The 14,778-nt window shown below is 43.2% G+C and overlaps 1 protein-coding gene across 1 annotated transcript in view; it reads right to left on the bottom strand.

Annotated features, from left to right (window-relative positions):
* Positions 1 to 14,778, bottom strand: part of LOC111262310 (uncharacterized) — a 41,738-nt gene that overhangs the window by 13,307 nt on the left and 13,653 nt on the right. Inside the window, exons 2-3 of the mRNA XM_086969026.1 lie at positions 2,911 to 4,897; positions 145 to 2,795 (exon numbers count right to left, since the gene is read on the bottom strand). Coding sequence (XP_086825152.1) covers positions 145 to 2,795; positions 2,911 to 4,813 — 4,554 coding nt within the window. The 5' untranslated portion in view covers positions 4,814 to 4,897. The remainder of the gene's footprint in view (positions 1 to 144; positions 2,796 to 2,910; positions 4,898 to 14,778) is intronic.

Below are 14,778 nucleotides of genomic sequence, written 5' to 3' on the forward strand. Positions count from 1 at the left end.
CATAGCTTTGCTATGTCCTGGAAGCATACGTGTTCTAACAAAGCAATGCAAGAAAATGGGTCTCCGGATAAAAGCAACACTTTTAAAGTTTGGCGCCAATACTATATCATGAGTCAGCAAGAAACTGAAGCTGTCGTTACTTACATGAGAAAGTACATTATCTGACTGTTTCAATAAGGTTTCAACATCGCGTTCTTTGGGGACCCGAGGGACAGTGAAGGGTACAAGAGCAGGCTCTTCGACGAATTTGCTGGAGAGGGGATCAAAGCCATGGTCGTCTTTTTCTTCATTGATAACACTTGCTGCATCCTCATCCTGGCTGAGCTCATCCTGGTCTGCGTCTAACTGATGCTTTGCAAGCGATATGACGTTGCTCTCCCATTTTTCTGTAACAATCATTTCACTATTTGGATCATGATCCTTCTGCACTACAGTCTCAAGCCTTGCGCTAACGCCTTCTAGTGCTTGTTTATCACTGGGCTTGTCATTAGTAGCAGAGCTTGAGGCATTTACAGAATGATCGACGTCTGTGAGGTTCTCCCGAATGTCAGCTGCGCAGGCGGTCTCGTCTTTATTTGCAACCTCTTCGTTAATTTTCTGCAAGCTTTCTGCACTTCGTTGAGCTATTTCTTCTTCGGCTTCAACTACACCTTTTGAAGTAACATCCTTGGAAGCTTCCGGCTTGTCAGCGGCAGCGTCGACCGTGTCAGCTTGCTTTATGTCAGGCTTCTGAACGACGCCTTTGTTCGAACTTGACTCTCCAGTTTGGGCAGCAGCGGAATAAGCCACTTCCGCAGCTTGTTCAGACGCGATGCTATTTACGTCTCCTTCCTTGTCAGCGACCTTCTGAGCGGCTTCTTGCACAGATTCCTGGGCAACATCAGCCTTCTCAGCCGCCCCCTCCCAAATATCTTCGATTTTCTCCGCAACAACATCCTTGATATCAGCAGTCTTGTCTTTGCCAGCGTTAGCTTTCTTGACTGCCTCCTCCTGCGCAGCGCAAGGCTTACCGGCGGCAGCAGCAGCTGCTGACGTAGTGATATCGTCTAGTGATTCTCTGACATCCTTCGCAACGGCCTTCACACTACCACTCATTTCATCCAGTGCTTGTTTAGCTTTATCAAAGCTATCATTTGCTTCATCGCAGACCTTCTCCATCTTGCCCTGAGCAATTTCCGCGTTATCTTCCGCGGCAACTTCGTCGCCTTCCTTATGCTCGTCTGTCTTCTTTATTTCAGCACTCGCAGGCTTCTCCATGTTGTCTGCACCTACTTTGGATTCATCTTTAGCTTCCTGGGGCGATTTTTTACCAGAGACCGAGAGAACGGTGCTGCCAATTTCCAAAGCGGAATCCTTCAAAGCTTCACCTACTTTTGCAGCTTGGGCTAGTGTATCCTTGGACAATTGTAGAGCGCTGTCCTTGACTTCCTTGACAACCTCTGACGGGTTGCTGAAGTCGCTATCGGCTTGTTGCTTACTTTCCTTCGCTTTCTCCTTAGTGTCACTTACTGTGTCTTTAACAATACTTTCGCCAGCCTCTAGAAGCTCTTTGGCAGTTGCAGAAGTGGAGAAAACCTTTTCGGTAACGGTTTCTTTGAGATCCGCGACTATAGCATCAGAGGTCTCTTTGGCACCCTTAATAGACTGAATAGAAGGATCCACGACGTCTTTTCCGATTTCCTTAGTGCTCTCCGCCCCTTTTTTGATCGCTTGCGCGATCTCTGTGATGGGTGCACTAGGTTTTCGATCAGAAGTTTCAGCCTCATTATCTACCTTGTCTTCGACTTCTCGGGATGCATCCTTGACTGATGCAGCTGCACTATCTTTAATTTCTTCGGTTACTTCCTTTGCTTTTTTCGCTGACTCTATGATTGTCTGTTTTCCAGCGTCAACAGCACCTGCAATTTCGGCTGTGACCGCACCTACGGTGTCAGCGGTTTCAGCCTTGACCGTTTGTATCAAATCTTTAGCGGTCTCCTTAACCTTTTGGGATGATTCCACAGCGCTCTCTTTTAATTCGATAGCTATTTGTTTGGCTTCATCGACCGTATCTTTCACGATATTTTTGGTATCTTCAGCGGTCTCCTCAATTATTTTTTTAGCATCTTTTACTCTCTCTTCGGCATCAGCTTTCGCCGTTTGAGCTGATTCTATTATACTATCTTGAACATCAGCTGCCACCTGTTCGAATTTTTCAACGTTCTCCTTAACTGCGGTGTCTACATCGCTAATTTTCTCAGCGACAGTATCACGTATGTGTCCGACTTTATCATCGACGGCTTTTTGAGTTTCCTGAAGTGACTCGATAGTGTTATCTTTAACGTCTGTTGCTACCTTTTGTAAATTATCGGCAGTTTCTTTGGCGGCATCCTTGACTTCTTGGACTGTCTTTTCTGCACTATCTTTAAGATCTGTCGCCTTCTGGACGGCAGCCTCTTTTGAAACCTGAATTGCGTCTTTAGCTTTTCCGGCGAGCTCTGTTGCTTGGTCTTCGACACTTCCTTTAACATCCTTCAAGGACTCTACTGCACTATCTTTTACCTCTTTGGCCATATCTCTAACCTCTTCGATTTTCTTGGATGAAACATCTTTTGCATCAGATGTACTCTGCGCTACTTGAGCTGCCGTTTCTTGAAGCTTCTGATTTGCCTCACTGGTTGTCTTTTCGATTTTGTTGCCAACTTCGGTAGCCTTCTTTTGAATATTTTCGCCCGCCTTCTCTATCTTAGCTGATAGCGCCTGTCCTGCACTGGAGAGACTGCTTCCGAGCGACGAGAACATGTCGGAAGCGGCAACTGTAATATAAGTAAAAAAATATAGTTAAGTATCTTATCTGAAGGCTAACAAAACTTAAGTAAAGCGAAGCATTTCTTACATGCATTAAAAGCGGAGCCTGCAAAGAGCGCTTACCACTAGATCCATCCAGTACCGATTCGTGTGATCCTATCTGTGGCACTACGCAGACTGCGGGCTCTGATTGCAATGGGCGGCCATCAGCTTCCTGCGAAGCAGTTTGCTCTGTTCCGCTATCAGTGTCCGGTTCAGCATCGCGTTTTACGGCAGTAGAAGGAGATCCATCAGCACCCTGCTCTTTCTGCTCATTTGTACTTACACCCATTTGCTTTTCTGCGTTATCACAGCTTTTTTCGTCCATTTCATCACAGATATTAGGCGCTTTGTTCTCCGGGTTTGCTGGATTGCTACCGTTGGCGGGAAGTTCATGGACTTGCTGCGCAGTTTGGGGTGGACTAACATCACGAAGGTTATCCAGTGCCTCTTCAAAGTCATATCGTGGCTCCCGTTGATTTTTGGATTCAGGCTGACTACCACCCAAGATGGATGCGGTTTGATCTACAGCTGCATCGCACGCGCTTTCCACGATTTGGTGGGCAATCTCCGCGACTTCATTGTCGTCTGATCGTGACTCAATCGCTTCAACTACTTCTGGAACAACGACGCTCTCTGCCAGCAGGGCTGTAGTGCTGAGTAGAGCGGAAATGGCTGATTGTTCATTACTGATTTCCTCCTCCTCTGCAGGCAGGGATTTCGTTTCAACAACCGCCTCGGCTACCGGTTCAGGAAGGGCTACTGATTCAGCGATACGTGCCGTGCTTGAAAGAAGATGCGCAAATGCGCTAGGCTTCGAACTCGAGTCGGGATCAATGTCGCCTTGTTGTAATGGGACTACGTCATCTAAAGCAACACTTTCGACAATTGCTGCTGATGAACTGAGTAACGTGGTCACTGCTCTGCCGTCCCCACCTTCTTCAGAAGGTGCATCAGCCTGGCGAGGATCACTTGGCCCCCCAGCACTTGTAGCGATGTCAGGATTCCGATTAGGGTTGCATTTTTCATTAGACTCGTTCTGCTTCGCTGATACGGTCGATGCCGGCACACCTGTTCTTGTTCTAGAGTCTGGCATTGTGCTTTGTTCCCCGCTATTGAAATCAGGTAATGGAAGATCACTCAGTGAGAAGGCACTCTTTCTGCGCTCAGCTGGACCCCAGTCATTGCCGCCGGAGTTCGCAGCGACCATTGTCGTTTTGAACTTTTTCTCGTTCAGGCTTTCGGTTTCAGGTATACCCGACGCATCAATATCAGCAGAAACACTATTCGCGATATCAGCATCCAGAGATGCTGCTCTGGAAGAGCTTGGTTGAACCTCAAGGCTTTCAGACTTCTCTGACATGCTGCCGGACTTGCGTTCTTCCTGCTCAATTTTCTCTAGTTCAGCAGCGGACATTGACAAAGCACGGGTATGTTTCCTTTCAGTCGTTGCTTCTACAATTTGTTGGGCTGTTTCTTGCTTTGGGATAAAGTCAGCGTTAGCATCCTGTTTTGCCTGTTTGTTTGCGTTGGTCTTAAGTGCATTCTGGCTATCAAGGCTGGTCAAGTCAGGCTCTGCTAAAGGAGCCTCATGCAATTGAGTAGGACACGTTTCAACAGGCGACACGTTTTTATTAACATCCGGCTCCTCCTGTACATTGCGGTTGTCGTCAGTGACGGAACCACGTGGTGGCAAATTCGCGGTTGGATCCTCGAAATGGCGTAATTCAGGATGAGCAATGTTGCTTTCGGCCGACTCCTCAACCTGACGCAACTCTTCTGCAAAACTTAGGCCTAAGCCGCCTTCTAACAGCTGCCTTTGGTCAGCTGGCGCAGCGGACGGAGGCTGGTTGTCCAGAGTCCCTGCCGCCGGGAAAACCTGAGCTAAATTGCTTGCCGGTTGTAGTGAATCAGGTGAATTGTCAGCAGGCGAATTGCCGTTTTGTAGCTCGAGGTCCCCGGGAGCCGGGGCCCCCTGCGAGGCCATAGCAAGTGCAGCGGCAGTTGCAGAGGACTCGTCTAGGGCTGCCGTTGTGGGCGCAGGCAAATGCAGTCAATGCGGGGGACGGCCCTGTGAACGAACAATGTCGGATAACAATATTAACTTATACGCAGCCACCAAGCTCCGAAAACGATGTCTACATTGTCTGAAATAGCCCCTTTTTGGAACAAGATGGGCCGAAGGAACGGACGGGAATAGGTTGAGGAGCTGGAGAAGCCGGCTGGAGTCACAGTTTGCGGTCTCCTCTGCGTGTCGACCGTAGGGTTTCAGGGCCGGGTTTAGGTTAAGGACACATTGGTTGAGACGTTTGATTTGATAGTTCGGGTGGTGTGGATAGATATTAAGAAAGGAAAGCGAATAACGAAAGCGGTGGCATGGTGGTAGTCACGCCTAGGAACGCGTACATTTTGCCATTACTCCGTTTCGTACAAAACAAAATTACAAAGCCTTGGGTGCTTGGCAAACTGTGTCCTTTAGAAGCAAACTGCTAATGCTACGATCATAACTACAGTTGATGCTAACCTAAAAAGATCAGTCTGCTTTGCTCTAATTATCATCATTTACCAGACCATTCATGCATCTGAGATTCGATTCTTAATTCAAATCCTCTGACAGAATAAGTTCCAGAGGGCTAATAAATGCCAACCATGCCCGAGGGGATCTCGTCTATAAAATCTAATGTCGACTAAGATTTAGCTTACTCGCTCGATTTGACGCAATTTCTAAGCTGTCGTCGAAGCAACTGTTCTACATACTTGACTTAATTAGTATCAGTTAGCTTCGAATAGAGTTGACCATGCTTTCATTACCGTTCAAATTTCGTGGTGAATACGTGTACAACTATGAAAAGCATAACGTGTCTTAAACAAGAACAACCTGGTACATTTTCCTTTTCCGCCCACCAGCGTGTTCCGTCACCCGTTGGGCGCAATACATCATTTAAGCCCCGGTTCAATAGTGAAAGCCCGCTCATTCGATAGGCTCAACTTAAACGTGAATTAGCTGCCTCAGAGTGGCAGTCTGTAGCTGCAGATCTGCAGATCATTTTCAGGCCTCTTCGTCACTTTTAGCCTTTCCGGATCGGTGCCCTGGGCACGAAAAATTAATGTGGCAAAAGATTGAACTTGTGCCGCGAAACGTTTCCCCCATTTCAGAATTTACTGTACCAACACTGATTAGGCCTTATCTACAGTTATATCGCATAAACTGCGTCGTGAGTATTGAGTTCTACCCACTTACTGGATATTGTTCGCACTAATCATTAACGGCACCTGCTTTATCGGAAACACTTATTGATCACAAATTGCGTTACTATTTCTTGCAAAGCTTATAAACTATATATATATATATATATATATATATACAATACATATCGTGCGGTTGATTTTAATAAAAACTAATTAAAGTTAAGTATATATAAAATCGTATAAGAATAATTAACTACAATCTGGCGCTATTCTTCATACACTTCTCGTGCTTGCAGTTATATTGCAATAGTTAATTCCAATAGTATCTCTAATAGAATCAATGAATTGCGGGTGAGTCGAACATGAATTGGGCATGAGCTCAATAGCAGCCATAATCCTAGCCAGCTTTAGGCCCACACAGAGCGAATACATGCTGTTGCTGAATTAAGCAGACGGGCCACTACAACTTGTTTAGATATAAAAATCTAACTTGTGAAGAAATTACAGACCCTAATGCGACACTATGATATAGCCGGAAGGAGGCACCGTCGTGCTAACGGACATGGCTTATGTCACGCCAACAGTGTCCATCTTAACTGTTTGGGGGGCATACTTATGGCTAATTGGTAAGCAGTGACAATGAACAGCAACCTTAAGGTGCATGGCCGCGCCGTTTACGTAGATATATTGAATCAAACTGATTTTATTGTGGCACACAACTTTCGTAAAATGTCTCCGCAACATCCGAGGCGTACATTTGTTCGTAACCGTAAACAAATAGATCATGTACAGGATATGACATGACTCGGAGAGTAGTCGTTTGATCAGGCCGTCTGACCTAATCACAGTCGTACGACCTATAGAATTATAACTTTCACAACCCGTTACTGTTTGGACCTTGTAATAAATATACGTATAATTGCGTCTATTTTAGAAGCGCATGCTGTAAAGAACGCAAGACTGGATTACGTTTTCGGGTAATTACTTCTTGGAACAGTACCCAAGGCAAAATAAAATCGGTTTCAAGTATTCCTGCTTTCAACTTCAACAAAAAATCTTCAAACCTAGATAGGAGTTTAGTGATTTTTCTACAATTAGCACACTGCTAAGCTTCTCTGGGTCCAGTACGGTTTGTATTCCACCGACACATGTGTGGAGTTTGAGACGATATTGTTTATTCGACCTACTTTATTAGAGAAATCTAAAAATGCTTTTTGCGTTCGTGCAACAGCCTAGGCAATTCTTAACTTAGGTAACGGGAATTTGGTAAGAGTGCGCTCCGGCACGTCTCTCTCGTCAGCTGCCTTCCAGGAAGTTCTCCTTAGTCATGAAGTTTCATTGGTCTGCCTAGCCCCTTCCGTCTTCTCATCTACTGTTAAGGTACAAAAGCAACATTCTTTTATTTTCTCAAAATACTCTCCCTTCCCTCCTCATCAGTGAGCAACGGCCGGTTCTCAACTCCGGCCTTTCTTGGCCTTTTGACTAGCCTTTACGCTGTTTTCGTTCTTTGGTCTCTTAAATCCCGGCTTCTAAGCAGAGCTCTGGCCTTTCGTTGTAATCCCGTCCCTATGTTTATTCTTATCATTAAGGCCGAGGCGTGTTAGGTAGTCTATGTAAAAATTTGAAACCTCGTTCGACTTTATCCAATTTTGCACAACGGGTCTCATTTTCTAACGTTCGAAACAACAATTAGTAGTGCGAAATTCGCTGTACAAGAATGTACATCGAACACATACGCAGTACTAAACATCTCTACGTGACCACGTTCATCCCTGGAGCGTGGTCCTGCTAGAGATCGTCTAGAATTTGAGATAATAGAGAAATCTGAAGTGATATCTGAACAAAACCAAGGAGAAACTCAATTTCGAAAACGCCAACAGCTCGGACGCTCTAGGGAGTTTCATGCAAAGACAAACCGAGATGGCGTAGCTTAGTGCAATTCAAAAATTATCTATTTGAAGAAAGTACCGATAAATCTTGCTTTATGACCTTGATAGAAGCAGACTATGCGAGTCGGCATATTCATTTGGATGAATTAAGGATTCAAAATGCTCGTACGATGCCTCAATATTCAGTACTGCGGAATTTTCGTTCTTATTTTCAAGAAAGATGCTCATTAACAGGCGGTGCCAAATTATAAAAGCCGACTCCAAATAAAATAGCTTGGAATTTTGGGCTTGGATGCGTTGTTCTCTGTTGCACATTTCACGAAGATCAGCTTCTTGAAGTACCTATTCGAATATTTTATCTAGACAGGTGATGGAAAAAAATAGCAAAACATTTCTAGCTTACCGTATGCTGCTTTTTTGATGTATTGTGATGAGATTTCATGTATTTAAGGCTTTAAAACTTCAAAGCAGACGATAGAGTAAAATAATGGAGTTTTCGAATATCTTAAGACATTTTCCAACTAGGCGTTTTGGCTCGGCGTGGGATCGCATCATAACTGAGTTATCATTAAAATTGTCATCAAGCTGCACAGACAGAGTAGTATGGACCACACTGCCGTAGAAGGACCGAGTTTCTATTAGGAATATCAGAAACCGCTAATTCAGGTTCTCCTGTGTGGACCACGTGCCCAGGAAAAACTACCGTCATGCATACTTTGTGCGAAATGATCAATAGAATATGAGGCTCTATCATTCTGCAACAAACCTTATTTTCACTTAGGGATTATATAAACAATAATCCACGCTGGATACATCTACCACCTGTAATTGTTCATGAGACAAGCTAGGAAGCACTAAAATCTGGGTGGTAGGACTCATATCTTGTAAAAACCTACAAAGAGTCCACAAAAAAGAGTTGGAAGTAGTAATGGTCGACTAGACAGGATACGAATATAGAAACGCCTTTATAAGGCCATAAGAACGCACGACGTATTCGCCATACAGATGACACATCCATCGTGGTAGTAAAGGTAACGAGGCTCAGCGTCAAATTTGTAACCACCGACAAGTTAGAATCATCTTTTCCTTCATTTTTAACTTGCGGATACTGCATCGTCTGGTCGAAGGCACAGGCAAAATTGTGCAACTGTTATGCCCTGGAATCGGCAGAAGCTTATTCGAGGGGTATATGCTGTAGAAGATCATTTGGAGAAAAAAAAAGTGAAAATGGGCAAGTGAAGGCAACACAGGAATAATAAAATAGAGAACACATTTTAAAATCGTATTTGCTTTAAAAAAGCGATCATTTCGGTACGGTCGAAGCTGAGGAGTAAAGGAAAAGAAAGAAAAAATTAGTTTTATCACATATTAAGGAAGGTGTGTTGTTAAAATCAGGCCATTGTTCCAGAAAATTTCTCATCAAAGAGAACTTACGTATAGCTTAACTTAAAGATAACTTACGTACGTGAATAATTAAAAATCAAATATTGAGCAGCGTTCATACAGTTTGTCTGCTTAGCTGGTGCTGATAAAACTCCATTGGCTGTAAATGAACAATTAACTAACTATATTACCCATATTCATCACAGCATACCGCGTTTTATAACCTACGGAAATATGCCCGATTGATTACCCTGTAGACCGTTTTCAGTTTTTATGAGCCAGTATGCGTAGTAGTAACATGGTACAGAGTAGTTAGTTGATAGGCACGATGACCAATAAGATTGTTCTTTTTCTAAAATGCTACACGTACGCAACCGTAAAAAAGGTACACTCAGTCATGACCAGTTTTATCTGTTTTTGAACCTCATCATTCCGTCTGCGGAAGGCGAATTGGCTAAAGGCAGTGGACCGTTCTGTTTGAGTAAGGGCTGAGGTGCATGCTATGCTGGAAGTCGTGTCAACGGAGCTTGTGTACTGGCGTATACATGCACCCCCTAGTACCCAAAAAGGAAAGAGGACGCTTGCAGGGAGGGCGCACAGATGGGAGGTCTTAAATTGGGGTATCCTCCAAGAGGTGCCATCATGACCATGTTATGCTCGTGACCAGCGAAGCGTTGAGCGGTAGTAGGTCGTCGGCACGCCGATAGTCTTTCATTTAGGTAAATAATGTTTACGTTGATCAAGGACGATTGGATAACTGCTAGCCCCTCATACTTTACTATTAATGTTGGGTAGTAGGCGAATGCGGAGGTCAGTGTATTATCAACTTGCAGTCTCGTCACCATGAGGCTCAGCGTTGCCAACAAATAAGGCCAATCGCATTGTCGACTGTAAACTGTCCTGCGCCAACAGCCAGGGGCTGTTTCGCCCTTTCGCCCCAAAGGTGTTTCATTTTGGTGAGTCACGGTCGCATGCGTCAGACTGCGGGCGCCGCTAATAATAACGAAAGCGGCAATGTATTAGATCTAGCGCTTCTGGCGTCTGCTGTGTAAGAGCTGCCGCAAATGAATGCACCTGTACTATAGGTATAGACACAACGAACGTCTCCTTTGACGAACCAACAGCAGTCTCAAAAAAGCTGGTTATTAAATGCCTAATAAAGAGTCATTAAATAATATATTTTCATTTTTAAATAAAAGTGTATCCTCCGATAGTAGTTACTACTTAGCAAAGAGCAAAAAATGTCTGTCTTTCAGCTGCTAGGCCGAACTAACGGTTGCAGATGCGTTTACCTTACGTCTCCTAAGATGCAAGCTTCCAGAAAATACTGAACATTATAAGAACGAGCACGCAACGATGAAATGGGACAAATTGCAAATAGCCTTTAATAATATTTGCTAAACAATCCGCCGTGAATTGCAAATGCCACTATTCAGTGAGAAACTACATTATGTAGAAACCGACACCGGTTTCATAGATTGTGAACGCGTCCTATTCTCGGGTGCCTTAGCTATAATACGGTATGCTTAGTTCGCAGTCAAGCTTCATAGTTAGTTGTTAAAGATCCAGAGTACTATAGAACTTAAGCTTCCAAGCATATACCATCACAATTTCTCTTTTTGCCTCTATATCATCTGTGTACGCTAAGTCATCCCTTCAACTTTTTTAATGGTTATGCCTTTATGTGTGTATCTTATCGAAAAAATATCACAGAAAATTTCGATTTTCTGTGATATTTTTTGCCTACCTCTTAATAAGGCTTCCGTACTGAGAATATCTGAAACTTATGGGAGGCTTTCGAAGATTGGCGTAGGCCTTCTTCAGTCTGTCCTACTGAACATCAGTCGTCCATTTAAGGTAAGAGTCCCTGCTGAGGCCCCCTTTAAGAAATGCGAAAACTCCAAATTCCACGCCATAATGAAGATATGCTGCAACTGACACACAGACAGCAGCTATGTTTTAAGCTCAGTATACTACAACAGCTAACAATCTTGACAATATTTTCATCGTCGGAAAGCGGAAACGGGCCAGACAGAATTATCGGCCTTTGGGCCACTGAAAGTTGCCTTCAACCTTCAAGGTAAAGTCATTCTCGCTCTTGTTTCCGGTTCCCCTTCGTTCCTAGTGAGTTTTCTTGCTACAACGATAGTTTTCTTTCTAAACGGAAAATTAGTCTGTGTTAGCACCTCAAATCCCGAGGGGCCAAAAATGAAATCACATATGTAGCTTTTTAGCTAAAATCACCAAACTCCAGATAAAAAGGAGATGCAAAACCGTATACATATCATTCCTTCAAAACCCTATTTTTGCTGAACACTTGTTTTTACGCAAAGTTCTATTTATTAACAGAGAATCTCATTGATAGCATACTGTCGATCAAGGTCGAATGATACCAGGATCAATATAGCTCAATTTCGTCGCCGGTCGGACCCTTCTAGATTGATGTAAAGCTAAAAGGTTATCCTGGGAAATCAGCGTAGGATTAGCTTTTGTACGACACGCCATTTTCCTTCCGTTCACCTACCCAACAGCCGAGTTCGACGGTCTTGGTTTAACAGATCACAGTCCACTAATATGGATATTATTAGAGCATAATATAGGGCTAGTGAATACGGCTGATATAAAAGAGGAAAACAATACCCCTCTAGTGTATTATTAATATTATCATTATTATTACTATTATTATTATCAACGTTGATGCGCATATGAAAAGCCAACCACTTGTTCCGCTTAATCAGGTCTGGCCAGAAAAGTAGTCGGGCCAGGACACGGTGGGCTGAGCATACGGTACGATCTCCTAATTGATGCTCGTTCGCTACTAACGGTATCTTGATGCCTCGCCATATAAGCCCATTTTCCCTAAAGCAGCTCTGCAAGTTTTTTCTGCCGTCAAACGCCTGCCACGAACAGCACATACACACAATAGGTTGATTACGAGGCCAAGTGAAACACAGGTGTCAGTATATATATAGGGCATTCATCAGGCACACTATGGTTGGCTGTTTGTCGTAGCGAGCACGTGTTCATTAGTCATTCTGCGCATTACACAACTAGTTTCTCTTAGAACAAAACAAGCTAATTAGACAACAATACTTCATTTTTACAGTTTGACGAAGACAAGCTCTTATGTAATGTCTTCACGCAAGCAGACCGCCACCAGAATTAAAAACTTTGTTGCCAGTCTTTACGCGACTATTTTCGAGGAAGATTTTCGTGAAGTGCGCAGCAAGATTCTCAAGAGGATAGAGGTTAAGAAGGCATGAAAATTAATCAAAAAGCTTCAAGAAGCCATTTTTAATACATTTGGAGCTTTGATGCAAAAACTGTTTTAGTGAGGATAGCTTTAGTTAACGATAGAAACGTCCACATAAGCTTAAATGGTTAATCTTTTCAGGATTTTACGCGTCCAAAAAGTCTATTTTTAGAACTTTTCGGGAGTTAAGTTTTGCCTCGTTGGGGCTTTTGGCCTGCTATTCATCGGAAATCTAGTGATGTTATAACCTATTCTATGCTGCATACTCGAGCGACAGCTTAATTATTTCCATCTACCAATGTTGCTTGACGAGCGATTACTATCAAAAGGCTCATTTGCGGATTCAGGCAGGAACATTTTTTTATTACGCTAGTGAACGGCTTAGACTTGGAGTTGATACTGTAATTACAGTGAATTATGGGATATATATATATATATATATATATATATATATATATATATAAGGCACTTCTCGCGCATTCGGCCTTAGAAATGCCAAAAAAGAACTATATCTATCTCCCTGTGTATACAAGTTCTTCTATGTCGCCTACTAACACGTGCAGAAAATATTTTCCCAATGTGCCAGATGTAACGATTAAAAACCAGCTAAAGACCAGTATTTTGGCCAGCTGGTGCAAGCGGACACGAGAAAACTTGACCGATACGGACAAATATTTGACGCATCCGTAATCACAAATTTAGCCGATAACAGTATCTTGCGTTTCAATATTTATTCGTAATGGCAGAAAAAATGGTGATGCTTTACTTACGAAAGGTAATAAATATGCCTGGACGATTTTTAGATATACACATTGAAAAACACTTTCAAATATTTATCTAAACGTGTGTATTTTGTTGTCTGCTGCGCGAAGAGGAGTTGGTCTAATTAATTTTCTTCAATACAAGGCATAAGCCCTGTATTTTCTCAAATTGCTTAGATATTGCGTTTTCGTGCTCATAGATGACCTAGCTGAGGGCAAAGTCCATAATTGATGATATCCTGATCAAGAACTTCTAATTTTCGTTGGCCAAGCTGATCCGTATCTGAGCAGTGATAGCTAGCAATACAATAAGCAGTATTACGGCTTATTATTATTATTATTATAATGCAGGCTTTTGAACACAACTTACTAAGAAACCCATCACGTTACATTTTACTGCAGTGCAACTCAATACCTTAAAATAACAATCACCGTTCTAAATGAAGTTAAGTTGGCTAATTCTCCCATCGACCTCGCTGGATTTGAAATCGCGAAGTTATATCAAGGCTACACGACTTGCTGTTGAAAGTATTGCGCAGCCTTTTGCGTCTTAGTCTTCTTTCTAAGCAGATAAACACTTTGCACCGCGGAAGGTAAATGAAGATAATGGCTATTATTGTGATGAAAATAACCGTTTTACAATATATTGATGAGACTCTTAGGAAGTGGTCCCTTCACGTGTAACGCACCGTCCTATATAGAAACGGCCTTTATGCCCGAATACATTAGAGAAACGCGGTTGAGTACCAGTCAATTACTATGTTTTACCTATAAAAAAATAGATATATTTTGTTTATGCTATCATCTTATGTGGCCCCGAAAAGCGTGACTTGTAAAGTTCTGCCGGTCAAATAAAATTACTGTCAGCGCAGAATACGATACACGTCTTACGGTACCTGTACCTTTCAAACTATGCTTCTTTTTTTCTATGTAATGCAATGCGATGACACTGGGCTCCTTCAATTAGCCTGTAATCATCAGTGGGAAGGTTCGAAGCAACGTTACAGTGGGGATTTACCGTTAAAAGGAACGGCAAGAAAAGAACCGAGAAACGACTAACGCACAACCATGTACAGCCGCAAACCGTAAGCAAATGCTGGAAACATGGTACGCTTGCCCTCACCACACTTTTGCCCTGGGCCCCTGTCGTATCTCTCTGTTCTGCATTCCTCGCGAAGCAGTGGTGTCTTGGCAAGTCGCTTGACTCCCTCAGGACTAACACATTCTTTAAACACTTTCAAATTGATAGCTAGATCTAGTAAATGGCAGCATTGCCGCAATGTGAGTCGCGTCGTTGGTTCGACGATTCGAGTTCCATTTCTCTTAGTCTCAGTTCATCGTGCATTGTGGGTGTCGGAGCGCGGTACTGAGAAGTCGGTCCTATGTGGAAAGACAAAGTTCTCCCCCGAAGACGTCGACTGCAACCAACAATGAAGCCATGGGACAATAGAACGCAAACAATAGCTCATTCCTCTTC

Source organism: Varroa jacobsoni, unplaced genomic scaffold, assembly GCF_002532875.2.
Source record: "Varroa jacobsoni isolate VJ856 unplaced genomic scaffold, vjacob_1.0 scaffold_644, whole genome shotgun sequence".
Lineage (NCBI taxonomy): Eukaryota > Metazoa > Arthropoda > Arachnida > Mesostigmata > Varroidae > Varroa > Varroa jacobsoni.